The 20853-nt window shown below is 46.5% G+C and overlaps 1 protein-coding gene across 1 annotated transcript; it reads left to right on the forward strand.

The window, feature by feature from the left end:
- The first annotated feature begins 3107 nt into the window (after nt 1–3107).
- CUNH16orf78 (chromosome unknown C16orf78 homolog) lies at nt 3108–19432 on the forward strand. Its single transcript, XM_047079209.1, has 6 exons — nt 3108–3257; nt 6238–6345; nt 6894–7008; nt 14860–15115; nt 17236–17350; nt 18830–19432. Exons 1-6 carry the CDS (start codon nt 3108–3110, stop codon nt 18869–18871), a joined length of 786 nt encoding a protein of 261 aa, XP_046935165.1. The 3' UTR covers nt 18872–19432.
- Nucleotides 19433–20853: the final 1421 nt, after the last annotated feature.

Here is a 20853-nt window from a genome sequence, read left to right on the forward strand (position 1 = left end):
TGTCTCCCTCTCTCTCTGCCCCTCGCCCGTTCATGCTCTGTCTCTCTCTCTGTCCCAAAAATAAATAAACGTTGAAAAAAAAAATTTTAAAAAAAAAGCTACTACAAATATGGCAAAGAATTAAAACAAATCATGTTTAAAATTTTAAATGAAAGTATGACAACAATGAATCAACATAAATTCTAAATAAGGAGACAGAGATTATTTTTTAAAAGATAAGTGAAATTTAATAGAAGAATTTTGCAACAAAGGAATATTATATCAAGACACTCTTATAATTTTTAAATGACCCAACTGAAGACAGCTAAGTATATTTTTTATTTTTTATTTTATTTTTTCTAACAAAATAACAGTTACTTTAATTTTGTAGAAATGCTAATTTTATCTGTGCAATTTATACAAGTGTGTTGTTTTGTTTATTTTTTTGTTTTCAACATTTACTTATTTACTGTTTTAATATAATTTATTATCAAATTGGTTAACATACAGTGTGTAAAGTGTGCTCTTGGTTTTTGGGTTGGTTTTTGGGGGAGAGGGGAAAATGGGTGATGGGCATTGAGGAGGGCACTTGTTGGGATGAGCACTGGGTGTTGTATGTAAGCGATGAACCATGGGAATCTACCCCAAAAGTTATTTATTTAAAAAGGAAAATTCTGGGGTTGAAAGTACAATTGAAATGAAAATATACTATAAAGACTCAACGAAAGATTATATATGGCCAAGGAAAGAATTAGCAAACTTGGAGATAGATGGATAGAAATTATCCAATCTAAGGATCAGGGGGAAAAAATGATGGAAGAAAAATGAACAAAACTTTGGAGCACAGTGGTACAACATTAAGCATGTCAGCAGATGCATGATGAGACTCCCAGACATAGAAAGAGAAAGGAACAGAAAAACATTATGGAAAAAATGGCCAAGATATTCCAGAATCTGATGAAAAACATTAAATACATTATCCCAAAAGTTCAAGAAGCTTCAAGGAGGATAAATACAAAGAGATCCACACCCAGACACATCATAGCAAACATTTAAAAGACAAAAACAGGGGCTCCTGGGTGGCTCAGTTGGTTAACGTGTTGGACTTCAGCTCAGGTCATGATCTCACAATTCATGAGTTTGAGCCCCACATTGAGCCCTGTGTAGGGCTCTGTGCTGACAGCTCAGAGCCTGGACCCCGCTTCAGATACTGTGTTTCCCCCTCTCTCTGCCCCTCCCCTGTTCACACTCTGTCTGTTTCTCTTTCAAAAGTAAAGAAACATTAAAAAAAAATTTTAAGACAAAAACAGAGAGAAAAAAATCATCAAAATAATAATAATAATAAAAAGACTCATATGTGCAGGGGAGCAATGATGTGATTACCAGATGATTTCCCATATAAAACAGTGGAAAGCAAAAGGCAGTGAAATGGCATATACAAAATCCTGGGGGGAAAACTGTTAACCAAGAATTCTATTATCCAGCAAATGTTTCTCCAAAAATGAAAGTAAAATAAAGACATTTCCACATACACAAAGACTAATAGAATTCATTGCTAAAATCCTGCAAATATATTTGTAAAATGAATGAAGCCAGATATGAAAAACTGTATGTAATATGATTCCATTGATATAAAACTCTAACAGACAAAACAAACCTATGAAATTAGAAGTTAGAATAGTGTTTACCCTCAGAGGGAGACCCTGACCAGCAGGAGCTGTAAGGAGGAATTCTGGGGAAATTGTTATACAGATGTCTTCATTTGTGATTCTGGCACATTTCTTTTCTTTTCTTTCTTTCTTTCTTTCTTTCTTTCTTTCTTTCTTTCTTCTTTCTTTCTCTTTTAATTAGATTTTTTAATGTTCTTTTTTAAGTTTATTTATTTATTTTGAGAGAGAGAAAGAGTAAGCGAGGGAGGGAGGGGGCAGAGAGACAGGGGAAGAGAGAGAATCCCAAGCAAGCTCCACACTGTCAGTGCAGAGCCTGATGCGGGGCTCAAACTTACAAACCGTGAGATCATGACCTGAGCTGAACTCAGAATCAGATGCTTAACCGACTGAGCCACCCGGATGCCCCTGGCACATTTATTTATACACAGCTTCCTTCAACAAAAGTTTAGTAACACCAAAAAGGGAGCTTGATTGTGTCAGTCCCTCCCCTCTTTTTGAATCGCTTGTTTTCCTCTTCCTTGCAAGTCTGAGCAAACCTGTGACTTCTAAGGTCCTGTCTGGTCTGGCCTTAGCCCACCTCTCCAGCATCATTTCTCACTACCTGGTACTCTAGCCTTTGTGCTTCTGTTATACTTCAAGTCTGCTGTGCTCCCATCCTGCCACAGGGCCTTTGTACATGCTCATCCCTCTGGTCCAGAGCCCCATTGAGACCTATTTACCCTTTAGCTCCATGCTTGAGTGAGTCGCGACCCTCCCACAACCCATCCAAATCTAGTTCTTTCACAGCATTGTATTTCTTTCCTTCAGAGCCCTCATTCTTATTTGTGCTTATGGACTCATAGAACAATTATTTGCTGCTTTGTCTTTCCCACTGGCCCATATGTTTTAAGAGGTCTGGCTATGTCATTTTGTACTGTATCCCCAGCACCGTGCCTGGCACCTAGTAGGCATCTGATAGCTATCTGTTCAATGAACAGAAAAGTAACTGAGGCTATAAAAAATCTTCATTCTAATTAGAGTACATTGTGGAAAGCCTGGATACCAAACTAAGGAATATAGATTTTTTTTTGTAGGCTACAGGGAGCCATTGAAGTTTTGTGAGAAAGGGAGGTATGTGAACTGACCTTTAAGATCTTCATGGCAGTGGAGGAGGAGAGGCTGTGGCAGAGTCCAGATAAGGGACAGTGCCTGTGGAGAGGCAATGACCGTGTGTGGAAGCCAGTACTGCACCCCACCCTGACCCCCCAGGCCAGCCTAACAGTGACCTCACAATCACCCCCTAGACCTCCCACCTTTGAAGGCCAATATCCCAGCTGCTGGCCTATGTTCACATCCGAAAGGCCACACCTTTCCACCTGAAAGGCCTTTCCACCACCAGGCCAGAACCCCACCGGAGACAGGGGGGTTAACTAAGTGACAGTGCCATCTGCCCACCCCAGGCACAACCAAGACCTCAGAATGACAGAGCCATCCGAGAACTTAAAGGATTCAATGCCCACAGAGAGGAAGTCCATGTGGAGGACCTCGGAGGAGAGGCGGATGTCCGACCTCACGCGGGTGCTGGAGTGGCTGCAACGCAGGCAGGGGAAGAAAAAGCAAACTTTCCAGGTGTGTACTTGGCAGAAAGACTCTCCAGGGAGCCGGACTCAACACTATTACAATAGGGAGACATGGAACTGAGCCTCCCAGGAAACAAAAGGCGGGAGGAGCTTTAAGCACTGGGCGAACTAATAGAGAAGCACTCGGGGCAGAGGGGAGGTTGTCCAGGTGGTTAGGCCGGCTGTGCCAACTGTCACCCAGGTAGTTAGCCTCCTACCCTCCCACAGAGACCCGGAGGAGGGGGTGCTATCTTTCCAGATAATTTCATTTCAAAGGGATGGCTTCCAGGTCCTTGAGAAAAATATTACTGGATTCTGAAACTGGCAAGAGTCTGGGAGAAGAAGATTTACATCTCAAAGGGGCAGGAAAAGAATTTACAAGTGCTGGTTTTCTGAAGGAAAAGGAAAGAGAGGTCCTGGGCCCAGAGCCAGGAAGGAACCTCTCTAGTTTCATTGGGGTGAGGAGGGCGTTAAGGTTGTCTTGGTCAGTGTTCTAGAAGAGCTTAGGGACAATAGCTTCTAAGATCTCCAGGGTGGCAGAATGGGCCCTCCCCACTGTCCCCAGAAGCTTGCGTCTTTATGATGGCTCCAGGGTCAAAGGGCACTCAGTCTCCACTGTTATCCCACTGGGACTTTTGCTAACATACCTCCTCCTTTCTACCCGGTATCCCAACGAGTTCTAATCTACCCATCTTGGTCCTCTTCAGCTGCTGTGACAGAATACCATAGACTCGGCATATAAACAACAGAAATTAATGTCTCCCAGTTTGACAGTCTGGGACGTCCAAGATCAAGGTGCCTGCAGATTCAGTGTCTGATGAGGGCCCGCTTTCCGCTTCATAGATGGCCACCTTCTCGCTGTGTCCTCACAGGAAGGAAGAGATGGGAGAGCTCTCTGGGGTCTCTTTTACAAGGGCACTAATCCCACTTGTGGAGGCTGCACCCTCATGACCCAATCACCTCCCAAAAGCCTCACCTCCTAACACCCCCATCACACCGGGAGTCAGAATTTCAACATATGAATTGGGGGAGGGGAGGGGAGACACCATTCAGCCTGTAGCACCACTAGCACCACACTCCCTCTCTCTCCAGGAACTATGGCAACCAGTTTTGCCTCAGTTTCCCCCCAGGCCCACCATCTATGGAAAATCAAGCCATGTCCTTAGAAAGTGGTCTCCTCTGTAGAGGACACCCCCCGATCTTGAATTTTCTGGCCCCCAGAGAAAAACGGGTGGAAAATGGCATTACGTAGGATGATGCTAATGCTTATTAAGCATTTACTGTGTGCCAGGCCCTGTGCTTAGCCTTGCACATGAGCTATCTTGTCAACTGCCCCCAGCAGGGCCACACGGTGGGCACCATTCTTACCCCTCAGCGGAAGTGACGTAATAAGGAAGCTGAGTGAGGTGCAGGGAAGCAATTTGCTTGAGCTCACAGAATTAATGAAGGGTCAAGCCAGGTCTCAAACTCAGATGAATCCAGTTCTCACGCTCAGGGGCTTTGTCAGGTCAACTCCCCATAACCACCTCCACTTCTCTGCTTCATCCTCTCTAGCGGCCCCTGACTTTCCAAAAAGTTCTCGTCCGTGTATGTGCTTGCTCCTCATTCATACGCAGAAAGATCCGGAGTTCCAGTTCCACCAGACATACTAAAACACGTCTGAGAAACATATTTTACATTAAGGTGCTAATGATTTATGGATGGTCTACTCTCTTGGCCCCCCTTTTTGACTGCTGGGCCGCTCAGAACTCAGTATCAATCACAGAGATTTATATTCACTTCTGTGATCAACAGACGAAGTCCCTTCTCATGAAGAGTATATTCCAGTGTTTTCACAGCTTTACCTTTTATGTGGCTTTTTACTGGAAATAATTTTGGACTCAGGGAGGGAACAAATTTAAATTGAAAATACACTGAAATCTTCAAGCATTCTTATCCTTCCCAGAGGCACGCGGATTTTGAAGAAGCTCCTGAGAAAGCGATGCTTCCGTGGCAGGTCCCAGACAGCACAGATTGAGGGTCGGGGGCGGGGGGGCTTTAGTAAAGGCGGTTGGAGGGGGGCCGTCTGTGGCCTCCTCTCCCTTCCCCTGGCACCACACAGTCATTCATTAAGTTCTCAAAATAACCCTAGGAGATAAATCCTACTACTGCTTCCATCTTCAGATGAGGAAACCAAGCTGCCGAGAGAGCAGTCGCTTGCCCCAGATTGCTCAGCCCCCAGCAATAGAGCAGGATTCCCATGGGCGTCTGACCTGGAAGCCAGCCCCAGCCGCCGTGTCCCCACAACCACAAGCAGCACACTGCAGGTGCAGACCCAGCCAATTCAGCTTTCCTTGAGGAGCTCCAGCACCCCTACTCCTTGTAGGCTGGCCTGGATGCCCCTCTGTGGGGCCCTCCCCACTGGACCCCAGAGCTCCCTGTTGTGTCCTCCCCAATGCCCCAGTGGGGGTAGGAGCCTAGGCATGCGCGCAAGGAAGTCCACAGCCACCAAGAGGAGCGCCCAGGGAAGGAGAAAGGCGGGGTGAAGTCATATGACGGAATGGGGAGGGGTTGGGACAGAAGGGAGATCTGCGGACAGAGGGCATGTTCTGGCTGGACTCCAAGACAAGAAGGCCTTCCTGTGGCTTCAGACTGGAGGCCATGGCAGGAAAGTCACAGCTACACAGGTCATTTGGGGGCCAGGAGGAATTCCTACTAGACTGGAGAGAGGGGCCGTTGTGTAGAGGGTAAGAGGGAGCTAGTGATGGGTTCTGAGGTGGGGGGGGGACAGCCAGACCTGGGAGTTAGGTCATTCTCTAGGAGCAGAGTGTCGTAGACAGCAGGGCGTGTCTGGAGGCAGAAGGACAATTGTGGGGGGATCCGGGGGGGGGGACAGAAGTGCCAGAGTGGGAGCCAGCCAAATCTAGAAGTGGGGAGGATGCAGCCCGCTCTCCACAGAGCCACCCCTCTGTGGGGGCAGCCACAGTGCAATCCTGTCTTTTCAAAAACAGAAACCCAACTGGGCGGTACCCCCTAAAACAACTGGGAAGGAAGAAAAGAAAGGCCGAAGCATCCCCAAAAAGCAGAAAGGGAACCACCAGGCAGCCTTCTCTGAGAAGGTAACACGGGTTCCCTGGGTTGAAAACGGGTACGTGCTCCACCCCTGCACAGTACCTGGCTACACTTTTTTTCAGTTTAAGGCTCTAAAATCCACCCCTGCTCCACACTAACACACAAATGAATCCCCTCCCCTTTCCCCCCTCCAGACCCCACCAGCCCCATGGATGCTGGCACTCCTGTGGTAGAGGGTCATTCTTGCCAGGTGCCTTCCTCTCACTGCCGTCCCCAGACCATTCAGGAATGCCATCTGAGAGGCTGAGAGATGAGAACAGCCAGGCTTAAGTGCCCCCCCGTCCCCGACGGCTGTGGCTTCTGTGACCCCTCATGGACTCCCTCCGAGGTAGCAGGGACCAAAAGTCACGTGTGGGTGAGCAGGTGCCAACTTACCACCCCAGCCCCTTCACCTGCCTCAGGCCCAGAGCAGTCTCTCCTTTGGCCCCTTTGCCTGCCTTTCTGCGAACCCCTGAAATCACTCATTTTGAGGGTGGAGGAGGCCACGCCAAGCCCTGCTCCTTGTGGAGTGACTTGTCTCCCGCTCCCCTCCAAGACCCCCGAGCAAGGCACCAAGAAGGACAAGGACCATGTCATGTACCAAAAGCTAAAGGGAAAACGCCTCAGCCTGGTTCCTGGCAGCTACTCCAGGGACAACCCCAAGAAATCTGGTAAGGGGAGCATCCTACCCTAAGACGGGAAGATGGGATGCCAGAGTCGTCCCTCATAATTGCCCACCTCTCAGAGTTACAGGAAGCCCACACTGTTGTCAAAGCAGCAGGTTCCATGCCAGCCCAGCAGCCCTGGACCGTTGTGGAGCCCCACGTGGCTCTTTAGGGATCACACCACAAAAGGCGCGACCTGGACGGCAAGCGCGTGGATGTCCGGGCTCTGCCCACACCTGGGGGTTCTCTTCTCAGGGTGCCAGCAGAGTGTACCCCAGGTTCCTAAAAGCCAGTTTGATGATGGCAACCTCGTGAGCTCCAGATTATCTCACTGGTTTAGGTACCGTGACAATGTCAGTGTGACATACGAGGCACCACTCCTGCTGGCCCAAAACCCGCCAGGTGTCGCTCACACCCAGGAAGAAGTCGGCTTAGGTGATGCCAGATCCTCAGTTCCCAAGGCTGCCTGGGTTCGAACAGCTCTGTAGTGAACTTGGAGTTGTATAATCCGGGGTGAGTCTCTCCATCTGCAGGGGCCAGTTTTCACATCTAGAATGTGCAACAATAACATGACTTGCCTCACAATAGAGTTTTAGTGAGATGAGGCATATAAAGCATGGAGCCTGATACATAGTAAGTGGTCAATAAATGGTGGCGGTGGCTGTTTCTAAGGGAAAAAATGCTAAAATTCTCAGGTGGGCTGTACCACGGTGTCGGAAAAACAGTTGCATTTATTGTGCCTGGCTTCTTGGGAGAGGAGGTGTCTGGCAAAAGAAGTGGGAGGAGTGGCCGAAAGCTTTTGAGTAGGGGCTGGCAGGCCTCCCGTCCAAAATTACTCCCATCGTGCCCAGCAAAATGCCCTCTTTTCCTTTTCATTGAATACACCAAAGCCATCGTAACCCAACTGCGCTCACTTGCCTGTCAGGTTTCAATATGATTGGCTCTAGATGCCGTGCAGAATCCTGGACTGAATTCTAGAACAACACTTTGGTGGAAAAACTGGTGAAATCCAAAGACGCTGTTATGTGCCAAGGTTAATTTGTTAATTATCTTTTGGCAAATATTCCCTGCTGGTGTGAGATGTTAACATGAGGAGAAACTGAGCAAGAGTGTACAGGAACTCTGTGCGCCATCTTTGCAACTAGATTGGCATAGGCCCTAGAGTTTTCTGTGACTCCCAGAGTCAAGTCTGGCTCCCGCTGAGCCCCTGAGCATCTGCAGATCTCCATTCCAGTGGTGGTTCCCTTTTCCCTGCCCCTTGCCAGAGCAGACACAGCCCCATGTCCTTCATTTCCCCCAAAACCTCTCACAGGAAGCCTTTGTGTGTAAACAGACTTTACTGAAGTTTAGGGCAACAAAGGAAAAGAATTTCATGGCAGAATTCTACAGAAAACAAAACAGAAGTTGATTACAAAACCCTCTTAAGGGTTCGTCCAAGTCCTTTGTCCCCAGCCACCAGGAGATGTCCCCTGGCTACCTTTCCCTACTTTTCCCAGCTGTTCCACTCACCCCAGCACTGGAACTAAAGTGAGCCCAAGTCTGGCCTCCAGATACAAGATTTAAGGAGGCACTCACTCTCTGGTATTGACTCTGCACTTGCGGGAGCCTGAGACTGAACACCTCCTTGAATTGCACCCTTGCCCCGGGCACTTTGCTGTCCTCACTCTACTCCTGGGCCTTCCTAGCTCCCCTCTCTTCCTCTGTTTTTCCTCTCCCTCTCCTCCATCCTCTGCTTTCCTCACCCCACAATTCCCATTGGCTTTTTACCTGGAAGGATCACTTAATTTCCTTTGTTTTACTGTCTTACTCCACACTCAAAAGGAGTCTATCAAGATAATTTCCTAAACAAAGGCAGTTTCTTCCTTAAGAGAAAATCACTACCAGCTAATAAAATAATCCGTTTCACAACACTGCACAAAAATGCAAGCGGTTTTTTGGTTCTTTGCAGTACCCCCGCCCCAGCAAGACAAAATCCACCCAGTTCAACAGGGGACATTTTTCTCCCACCTGATGCAATACAACAAGTGGCCACTGGGGGGCAGCAGGTGCTCAGTTGCAGCAGGTGCTCAGAGGCACCCAGGAACCACCTTGGCATCCAGATGTGGCACCCAGGCACTGAGTCAGGACTGAGCCTGAGCACACAAGGGGAGCTTCCAGAGAAGGCTAGCAAGAGGCCTGAAATGAATGGGCAGGATCTGCTTTTGGAGTCAAGTTCAAGACAAAGCAGGCCCTAGGAAAGACATGGAGCCAGTTATGGGCTATGGCAGGAGTCCAAGTGGAGAAAAATATGGATGAAGTAAGGACCAGAACTCCTGGTCCTTGCCTCCCCTGGCCCCACGCAGCACCTGGATCATTGGTGTCCTTGTCAAGAGCCAGATCCCCCGGGTGTCCCGGGTTCCCTATCTGCAGAGTGAGGCCTTTGTACTCTCGTTGCCATGTTTCTGTGTGATCTGCTGAGCAAGAGTCTGTGGGGAATGGCCATCAGATGATCCCCACCACCTCCAGAACTAGAATGTGACCACTCTATCTGTACAGATACAACAACTCCCACTCATTCACGTTTTTAGTGTATGGTGGCCACAAAATCAAAATCTGTGACACACAGTGTGTTCTTTATTTTTTTTACGTTTATTTATTTTTGAGACAGAGAGAGACAGAGCATGAACGGGGGAGGGGCAGAGAGAGAGGGAGACACAGAATGCAAAGCAGGCCCCAGGATCTGAGCTGTCAGCACAGAGCCCGATGCGGGGCTTGAACTCATGGACTGCGAGATCATGACCTGAGCCGAATTCTGACGCCCAACTGACTGAGCCACCCAGGCTCCCCAACACACCATGTGTTCTGAATGAGTGACACAGATCTGCCTCCAGCTCCAGAACCCCACAGCCAATAGAAAACATCAGTGATGACCCCCACGGGGAGCACTGTGCTTTTCAACGCAGACCACTTCATCTTTGTCCGCCTCAATTTCACAAAAGCTCCCATTCACTCCTCCTAACAGCTGAAATGCCACCTCCATCCCGCCAATGACCACCACGCTGTCGCACCCAGGAGGCACTGGCCTGCTGCCACGCTGCTGCTGTGGGCCACGGGCCACTCCCTTCTCCCTACACTTGAACTCCCTGAAAACACTCTCTTCTGTTTCCCCTTTCTCACCAACCCCTTGGCCCGCGTGGAGGGCCACTAAGTTGGTTTTGAATTTGTAAAAGGTCATTCTGGCTATGGTCCCATAAAAGACCCTGGGAAAGAAACTGGAGCCCATTTCCAAAGTAAATCTTGGCAAAGTCTGAGCCGGCTAACCTAGAAAAGGGGAATTCACTAGGTTTTCTCTCCCTGGGGCCCAGGGCATTCCGTAGATGCCAGAGCAGGAGGGCATCCCTCATGCCGAGGGCTGGAGGGCAATGATACCCTCTGTCTCCATGAGCACAGAGTCAGCCCCTGGAGCCCCAACTACAGCCCAGTAGAAATCTAACTTATCTGTTCAGCCACAGACTCAGGAATGTGGGTCATTTATGCCCAGGTGGTAGCCAGGTCAGATGCCCAGAAAAAGGGACCAACAACCTGGGTTCATATTTTCCTAGATCCATCACTAATTAGCTATGGCGTCTTGGGCACGTGACTTAATCTCTCTGATCCTCAACTTTCTCATTTGTTAAATGGACACGATATGGCAGTGCAACTGTAGTGCCCCCCCCCCCGCCTCTAGAAAGCTCCTTGAACACTGCCTGGCACAGAAGTCACTCAATAAATGCTAGTTCAGATGTTTAATTATCATTACCATTTATATTACTACTCTTCTTTCCTACATGAGACTTACCTTGACCTAGATGATACTCAGATATCTCAGAAAAAGCTATGCTTCTTTCTCCAAGAGATTTCCCATTTGCGTTGGTGAGGATAAGCAGCTCATGATTCTTCTGGAACATAGTACCAATTTGCACTACGCATGAACAGGGCTGCTAAGGCCACCTGGCCAGGGACCGGCTGTCAGTGCAGAGCACCATACTGGGCATACAGACTCCCAGTTCGGCCACTAACTCATACGAGACCTTGGGTGAATCACAGTGTGCCTCTTTCCAAGCTGCTGTCCCTGAATTTATATAACTGTTGGAGGTCTAGACTCATTCCCCCTAGACATAGCCTGGTAAAATTCCCAAACTTTCTTGATGAAATCTTGCAAGCTTACAAGGAGAACAATCTACTTACAAAGGAAAAAAGAAAATGCCCTAGGTGAGAGCAAAGACCCCAAACTAGCAAATAACTGGTTTACAGATCAGAATCTAGATACACTTAAAATTGGGTTTAATATGGAAAGACAACAAAAGAATAGGCCAAGAGATAACAAGAAAGACAAACAAATGAGGTGGAATTAAGGCTAAAAAGAAACATGTCAGGTAAAAGAGGGATATTTTTAAATGTTAAAGAGAATAAGTAATAAACCTAAGCCTACACACACCAAAAAATATAGTAGCTGAATACATAGTTATTGAGAACCGCAAAGAGACTCTAACAAAAATACAAGTATAGTGGGAGATTCTAATATGCCTCTTTGATTTCTTTATATGCCTCTTTTTGAATCAAACAGATCAAACAGACTTAACTTTATATTTGAACAGAGAATCCGTTTTTATGTGGCTAAAAAATATCTACAAAACTCATCTGCATTTTCACCTCAAAGAAAACGTTAACATTCACAAAGTAAAGATCCTAGGGCCATGGCATTATCCTAAAGCAATAATTAGAAATAACATTTAAATTAAAAGATACTCCCAACTCAGCAGTCATAAATGAACAAATACACTCCTAAAATACCCTGTATCAGAGGGGGGAAAAAAACTCATGAAAATAAGCCCGTTTCTTACGAAAACCTATGGGAACAAAGGCAGAATCTAGCCTCAGAAGAAAATTTATTGTAAAAACTAAAACTAATAATTCTTACCTTTATAACACAAAAAAATGTAAGAAAAAAACTAATACTTGTAGCAATCCATTATTTACAAGAAGATAGAGGAAATAATTTATGTGAAAAAGAGAGCTTTAATGAGATTAATGAAACCCAAGCTAAAAAATAGTTAAAAGCCAATAGTTAAAATCCAAAGCTAGTTTAAAAAAAAAAATTTATAATGTTTATTCATTTTGAGGGGGTGGCAAAGGAGGGGCAGAGAGAGTGGGAGACACAGAATCTGAAGCAGGCTCCAAGTTCCGCACTGTCAGCACAGAGCCCGATGCAGGGCTCGAACCCAGGATCCTTGAGATCATGGCCCAAGCTGACGTCGGATGCTTAACTGACTGAGCCACCCAGGCGCCCCCCCCAAAGCTAATTTTTTGAAAAAGCAAATGACGAGTAGTATGAACTTTTTGTGACCATCGTTAAAAAGAGTAGGGGTGGGGCGCCTGGGTGGCGCAGCCGGTTAAGCGTCCGACTTCAGCCAGGTCGCGATCTCGCGGTCCGTGAGTTCGAGCCCCGCGTCAGGCTCTGGGCTGATGGCTCAGAGCCTGGAGCCTGTTTCCGATTCTGTGTCTCCCTCTCTCTCTGCCCCTCCCCCATTCATGCTCTGTCTCTCTCTGTCCCAAAATAAATAAACGTTGAAAAAAAAAATTAAAAAAAAAAAAAAAGAGTAGGGGTGCCTGGGTGGCTCAGTCAGGTAAGCGTCCGACTACTCTTGGTTTCTGTTCAGGTCATGATCTCGCAATCGGTAAGATCGAGCTCCCCATCAGGCTTTGCACTGAGCAAGGAGTCTGCTTGGGACTCTCTCTCTCTCCCTCCCTCTGGCCCTTCCCCGCTTGTATGCACACACTCTCTCTCTCTCTTCAAATAAATAAATAAACTTAAAAAAAAAAGAGCAAAAATGTCGAAGATTTTGTATGGAGAGAATGTATAAGCAAAGATGAGAAATACATGAACTGAGCTGTAATAGAACACTATATACACCTCTCTCTGATACATTTGAAAACCTAGAAGAAATAGATCATTTCCTCTCATACTTTAAATTATTAAAATTGATATCATAGGCGCCTGGGTGGCTCAGTCAGCTGAGTGTCTGACTTCGGCTCAGGTCATGATCTCACGGTCTGTGAGTTCGAGCCCCGCATCAGGCTCTGTGCTGACAGCTCAGAGCCTGGAGCCTGCTTTGGATTCTGTGTCTCCGTTTCTCTCTGCCCCTCCCCAACTCATGTTCTTTCTCTCTCTCTCTCTCTAAAAAATAAATAATAAGCATTAAAAATTTTTTTAATTGATATAATAAAGAAACATTGAGGAGAGCAATTTCTGAAGTAAAAATTGAAAGGTGGTTGACACTTTCCCACTGAAAAAGTCACCAGGACGAAAGGCTTCACACTTGGTTCTATCTAACCTTTTCAAGAACAAATGATCTCGATATCATTTCAACTATTCTGGACCATATAACATACAGATATTCCTGCATTAATCCCACAAGTCACCATAACCACAATATTAAAATATTTGCAAAGAAGTAATATAGATGCAAAAAATTTAAAAATTTTAGCAAATATGCCAACTGTATGAAAATAGATCAACTATTTCAATGTGTGAAATTAATAACACACCATGACCAAGTGGGATTTCTTGTAGTGGTTAGGAAAGGTTAGATTATCAATATCAGAATATCTAAGAACATAATTTATTCCATTAGTGAAATAAAGGAAAAACCATATGAGCATGTCAGTAAGTGACAGAAAAGCAGTAAGTAGAGTCAAGCAATGATTACTAATAAAAACTCTATGTAACCTAAGAGTTATTAAGCTGATAAATATTATAAAGCATATCAAAACTAGTGGCAAGTATCATTCTAAATGACAAAGTGCTAATTATTTTAATTAAAAGCAGGAACAAAATGAGGCATGACTGCTCTCATCATTATTGACATTGTGTTAGAACATCTGTCAAATGCAATATGTCAAGAAGAGTATATACATTTTCTAAATGTTACAAGGAAGCTATTTTCATTGTTCCCCTGGTATGATTACTATCTCTAAAACTCAAGAAATTCTAGTAAAGAAAGAATAGAATGTAGTTTTGTTGTTACTGGACTAGAAAAAATACATTGTGAAGCAATAGTCTTTTCTCTATACTAGTCATACCAGTCAGAAATGGAAATGGGGAGAATATATTCCCTTCTCATTAGTAAAAAAAAAAAAAAAAAAAAAAAAAAAAAAAAGCTACAAAATACTGAGTGGTAAATTTAGCAAGAAGAAAAAAAATTAAATTCTCCAAACACTCGCCCCCACAGTGTTTAAATTCAGTCCAAACCACATATTTGGGTAACATCTGACACTCACCATTTAATTTCATACATTTGTGTCTTTGTGCATGCTGTTCCTCCTTCCCATTTCCATTTCATACCTGCACATGCTGTTCCTCTTGCCACACATGTTGTTCCTCCTGCTGCACATGCTATTCTTCCTGCCACACATGTTGTTCCTCCTGCTGCACATGCTGTTCCTCCTGCCTGCAATACTTTTCTCCCCCTTTCATCTAATAATCTGTTTTTCCTTTGAAAACCATGTCAGAGTTGATTTCACATAGCTTCCCCTACCTCCTCTAGGCTAAGGTTCCCTGTAGGTGAGGAGGGAAAGAAGAGAAGGTCTAGAGGGGGACTAAAGACAAGAGGGAAGGGGAGGGAGCTGGGGGAGGCAGGGAGAAAGGAGGGAGGAAAAGACAAGTGAGAATTCAGCCAATGCCAAGAAGAGACTGCAAACCTTGAAGTGACCTCGTATCTCACAACAGGCAATCTTTTGAAGCCCGTGCAGACTCGCCAGCCTCACCCCTTCCTGTCCACCCTGCCTCTCACCTCTACCAGGCTCTAACTCCCTGCTGTGCCATCTGTCCAATTTCAGAACTAGACATCAAGGATGCCATCGTCCTGGAGTCCACTCAACGGTCCGTGCCATACCATCGACAAAGCATCATTGACCCCATGCTCCAGGACCCTCTCTTTAGCACTCGGAGGTCGACGCTCTTGAGAGACTGGGTGGTAGGCAGGATGCCCGAGGTCTCCTACGAGCGCAAGCTGAAGAGCCTCATGGAGAAGGGCGCCGAGCCCAAGGTGGAGACGGTGAGAATGCTGAAGCCAGAGGAGGTGCTGAGCTGCCGGTGAGTCTCCACAGTCTGGTTCAGACACCGGGACTAAGCCCGGGGGAGGGGAGGGCGGTGGTGGCAGGACGGGGCTCCGTCTTTGTGTCCTGAAGGGCTGACCCAGGGCTGAAGCCACTGGGTTTCCAGCAGCCCCAGCTGCTGGGGTACCAGCTTTTGGATGAGGCGCAACATTTAGGTGCTGCCATTTTGATGCCATGCCTCTGGACACCTTCACCACCCCTGCAGTATTTCTGTACGTTTCACAGTACAAACCATGAATTATCCACAATGAAAGAATGAGTTGTCTGTGGCCTGGTTTTAACAGGAAATCCCTCTGAGGGCCTTCACACGGCAGTGTCAAGTTGCTGGTGATAGGAGCCACCCTCCCTCCTCAGTTGGCTACCTACTGTATGTTTGGGGTTTTAGACTCCAGAAGGTACTATGAAGAGAGTGTGAGCCATTTGCTGTTTACTGTTCTCACTAAAGGTCTTCTTTCTCACTTGTTCTTTGTTGCATTTATCAGGACCTGCTGGTTTCCGCCCCCAGATTCAAGCGCCCCTCCCAAGCCCTTTCCTGTAAAGATGTAACTGATAAGATTCAGAAACTTCAGTAGGGGAAACGGACAACAGAATAATGTGGCTGTCCTGTAGACTGAACAGCAGTGAACTCATCTGTAGAGTTAAGATTGGCTTCAGATGCCTGGCACGCAGTGACCCCATTCCAAAGTCCTGCTCTGCTCACTGACTGGCTGAGAGATGGATGGGTAGAATGGCAGCCTCCCCCACTGAAGGGGGCTTCTAGCTTGACCTCTCCACGGATGGGTGACTTTGGCTATGGCTTTCAGTCTGACAGGGTGATTCTAGTGGACTCTGGCCAACAGACAGCCTACCTGAGCTCAATAGTGGGCAGAAAAGAGATTTGGACAGGACCCCTACCCTCCAAGGAGGGAGAGAGAATATTTGGAGAGATGGCATCCAACAAGCCATCCAAGAAAAAGATGAAATTGTCCATAACGGGATAGTGAGTGCTCACACATACATTTGTGTGAGATCTTCCAGAGCTGTGCTGGTCACAGACGGAAGGGGCAGACCCTGACTGGTGCTGTCATGGAAAAGTAGTCCTGACATGGGGCTGGAGAGTGGGATCTAACATGGCTATAAGACCAGGTAAGCTCTGGGCAGATCTTGAAGGAGAGGGAGACCATTCCCAATGGTTATATCAATATCCAGCTCTTCCCCCATCAACTGTAGCAAAGAAACCAGCAGGTGGCCTGAGTAGGGGGACTACCTCCTTTACTAAAGCTGGGAACAAGGTCAAGATTGCTGGTAGAATACAAAGCTCTCAGGATATGACGATAGAGATACTCTCTAGACCACACAGCATAGATGGGACCAATTCCACTCTCCAGTGTAAGTTAGAATTGTGGAGCTTTAGCTAAGATTTTAAATCAATGGCCAGACTTTTAAATTGTTTGAATGATATTATAAGAAAATACTCCCCTTTCCCACAATTTACTCAGCTTTTATTGCCACCGTTCTGTATTTGGCCCAGGCTTTGGCATCACTGAGGTTATGCACACCTGGCAGTGATGGAACCCCTGACAATTGGATCTCTCCCCACGTGGCATAATGTATCGTGACCACCATATTGCACCTGCTTTCCTAATGGCATGTTAGCTTTGGCAGAAGAGTCTTTGAAATGGATATTCTGTTATTTGCTTAACCATTCCTCTGCTGATGGAATTTCTTCTTTTCCTGTTGTTGCTAACCCCAGAGTGAACACTTTGATTTATATAGCTTTTTATCCCCTTGGCTTCTCTTCTTCGGATTCGTTGAAGGCCTGAGTGGAGTTCCTGAGTCAAAGACCATGAACTGTTGGCAGGGAGGGACTTGGGGGGACAGGGGCGGAGCTTGGCATCTATGTTGCCAAATTACTTTCCAAGAGTTATACGAATAAAAACTCCCATCAGTTCTGTGGGGTGTCCCACTCTCTCATAAGACCTCTGTCAGCTCCAGAATGTCCACAGAGCCCATTCCCTTTAGAGATCCACGCTGCCTAAGTCTAAGCTCTTGTCAATAAAGTTTGAAGCTAGAGTGATTCCACCCTCAACTGACCTCTTTGGCCCTTATCTCGCACAGATACCTGAGGTTGTCCAAGAACAACATTCGAACCTTGCTCAAGCTGTGCAAGGATGCGGGCATGAACGTGGACATCCACCCCCACATGGTCGAAGGGGAGATAGACGCTAAAAAGGTGTTCTCGCAAATCCCCAGCGTGGCCCTTTAGGCAGCTCCTCCCCCAGGCCACTGCAAGCTCCCTTTGCTGTTGGATCCCTGCCCCGCCCCCCCAGGTGACATCTTCTGGTACCCCATGCCATCAGACCTGGTGCATCTCTTTTAGACAGTAGTGATCAGAAAACAAGGCCAGACTGCATGAATCATTGTACTGATGTAGCGTTTGTCCTTGACCCAAATCAAAACTGATTTGGGAGAGACTGTGGATTTTCTCCCCACCAAAAGAAGACTCTTTAGAAAGGGCTTCTTAGAAAAGGAGTCTTGGAAAAAGTGAGAACTGGAGACCCAGAGTCCCCAGAGGGACATCAGGAGGGACAAAGGGCTGAGGGGCTGGTTGGGGACACACACACATCACAGGTTTTGTACACCACCCCCCAACCCCTGCCCTTGTGGAACTTCATTCTGTGGGGAGCTGAGTGCTACGTCTTCAAGGGACTGCTTGCTGCTCCCAGACCCTCAAGACAGGGGCTACCCTGGGACCCTCACCTCTCAGACCCCAGGTGCTCCAACAGAGTCAGGTTGCAAGCTTCCCCCTGGGGTTCAGCAGGGACTGGAAAAGAGAGGGGTAAATGAATGCAGAAGAGAGACCTCGCCCCACCCCACAGCTGCTACGGCCACCTGGGTGCTCTTCTGGGGTCCACAGGGCTTTTCTCTGGGAGCTCCACAGGCACAGGGAGTCTCCAGTTCAGCTTCTTGACATTCTAACCAAATGAGCTACAGTGAGCCCCAAGATTCACAGACAACATTGAGAAAAGAACATTTATCAGCAACCCCAAGCCAGGGTCCGTGGGCAGAGAGTGCCATCTGTAGCACAGTGTATTTTATAAACTGAAGTGGCCTCGCCATTACCCTTTCTAACAGTTATCACCAGATACAGAAACACACACACACACCAGCAACAGAGTCACACAGGTACAGCCCCCTGGTTTATGGCAAAGGTGACACTGTGGTGCAGTGGTGAAAAGACAATCTTTTCAATAAATCAGGCTGGTCAATTAAATGTCCATATGGAAAAAAATATCAACCCTCCGCCTCTCACCAAATGCAAAAATAGGTTCCAGATGGATGCAGATTGTGAAAGCTTTTAGAAGAAACATAGAAGACAATCTCCATGACCTTGGGATAGGCAAAATAAATAAATAAATAAATAAACACAAAAAGCCTCAGTAAGAAAATAAAATATTAATAAATTATATCATATTGAAAGTAGAACTTCCACTCATCAAAAGACATCAGTGAGAGAGTGAGAAGGCAGGTGACCCATGTGGGAAAATACAGATCTGACAGAGGGCTCACACTCAGATGAGCCCGTATTTTAACTCTGATAAGTCAATGTGAAGAAGGCAGGCAACTCGATCAAAAAATGGGCAAAAGTCTTATGTAGGCACCTTGCAAAAGTGTTAGCTGAGTGACCGATAAACATAAGAAATTGTATTAGTTTTCAGAAATGCAAATGAAAAATACAAGGCAATACCACTAACACCACCAGAATGGATGATCCCAATTATAGTGGAAAGTGTAGAGCAAAGAGAACGCCATTGGGATGGGTACAATCGCTTTGGAAAACTGGCAACATCTACAAAATTTGTTTACACACTGATGCTGTGGTCCAGTATTCATTCCTAGATACGCACTTCACAGGATTGTACAGCTATGCGCACCAAAAGACTGTCCTAGAACGTTCACGGTGGCTTTATTCAATGCAGACAAATACTGGATTCAACCCAAACGTCCATCAGCAGAAAGATTAACTAGCAGTGTATTCATACAATGGAATACTGCATAGAAACGAGAATGAGCAAATACGGATGAACGAAGCACGCAATATCACGCAAAAGTAGCAAGACACAGAAAGGAGGACAGCTGTGTGATTCCCCTATACAACAGCACCCCCCACCTTCACCCCACGCCAGGCAAGACGAATCTACCGTGGTAGAAGCCAGGATAGCGGCGGCCCCTGGAGGAGGGTGGGTAGTGCCTGGAGCGGCATCTGCCGTGCTGGTCACACAGGGGTTCACTTGTGGCATTCATTCACTGTACACTTAGGAGTGCTGCCTTTTAGGCAGGTATACGTACTTTAATTAAAGTACATTTTTAAAAGTATACGAACAAGAGTTCTGGTTTTGTTTGCTAAAAACAACAACAGCCTCAAAAGCAAGCAGTTTGGGTCCCCTCCACCTGAGAGGCTAAGGTGACCAGGGGATAGAGGCTTCCAGTCCTGGGGATGTAGTGTACATCTTGGTGACCTTGGTTAATAATGGAGTGCTGTATATTTGGGGGTTGCTGTATGTTTGGATCTTGAAAATTCTCACAAGAAAAGCACCAGAAACTAATATGTGATATGTTAATCATGTCTCGATACAAAAATAAAATTAGAAAAATCACTTTTAAAAAACAACAGGAGCCTCAAAACTGAGGTGGTTCAGAGTCCCCCGCGTCCCCCTCGCCCTCCCCCTCCCATCCACAGCGGTAGTTCCCTCTCAGTGCCACCAGGTGGAGCTCCACCACAGCAGAAGACCTGCACCCACAGAGTGGGGCGTCTGCGGGGAGAGCCGTCAAGCCCAGGTGAGGGGCAGCAGAACCCCAGGTGACTGCAGCCTGAGCTCAGAGAGGGTGGGCAAAGCCCAGCATGCATACACCAGCTGAGGACCCCTGGGCATGTCACTTCTCTGAAGCGTCCATTCTTCCCCCAAAATGGGGACAAGAAACGCAATTTAAAACAACAATGAGGTATCACTTTATACCTAATTAGACTGGAAAATATTAGTAAGCTGGGGAATGCCAGTGTTGGCCCAGATACAGAAATAAAGGAGCTTCAAGCCTCGCCGGTAGATACTGCAGGCTGTTGTGGCTTTCTTGGTGAAGTCACGCAGACATCAGAGACTGGCAATTCCACTCCTGGGTATATACTCCAAAGAAGTTCCATCACAGGAGATATATTGGAGGGTGTACCCCCCCCTCCACACACACCATGTTGACAGGTGGTTGGGTGCTGGAGGCCGTCCCATGTGTGGGAAGGTGGATGGCAAAATGTGGTGGATGGAAACGATGGGAAACGGGATGAAATGTTACACACTAACCTTCATACAAAATAAAAATACGTGCATGTAAATAATACATTGCTTGTAAGAACATGTGTAAATGTATTAGGACAGCTGAAAACTGTCCTTTCAGGACAGGAAGGAGAGGAAGGAGGGAAAGAGAGAAGGAGGGAGGGAGGAAAGGAGGGAGGGAGGAAAGGAGGGAGGGAGGGAGGGAGGGAGGAAGGAAGGAAGGAAGGAAGGGAGGAAGGAAGGAAAAGAAAATGTGGACAAGAATACCAAGTTTCTAGAGTGGTTGTGAAAGAAGAATCTAAGGGAAGTTTCTATAGCATCTCTAGCATTTTCTGAGCACCCAATTATTTTCTACTTGTGCCTTTATACATTAATATTTCTTCAATGCCTATTGTGTGTTAGACAATGT

This window comes from Lynx rufus, unplaced genomic scaffold, assembly GCF_022079265.1.
Source record: "Lynx rufus isolate CCGP_SWC_20201006 ecotype Redwood Valley unplaced genomic scaffold, mLynRuf1.p SCAF_16, whole genome shotgun sequence".
Lineage (NCBI taxonomy): Eukaryota > Metazoa > Chordata > Mammalia > Carnivora > Felidae > Lynx > Lynx rufus.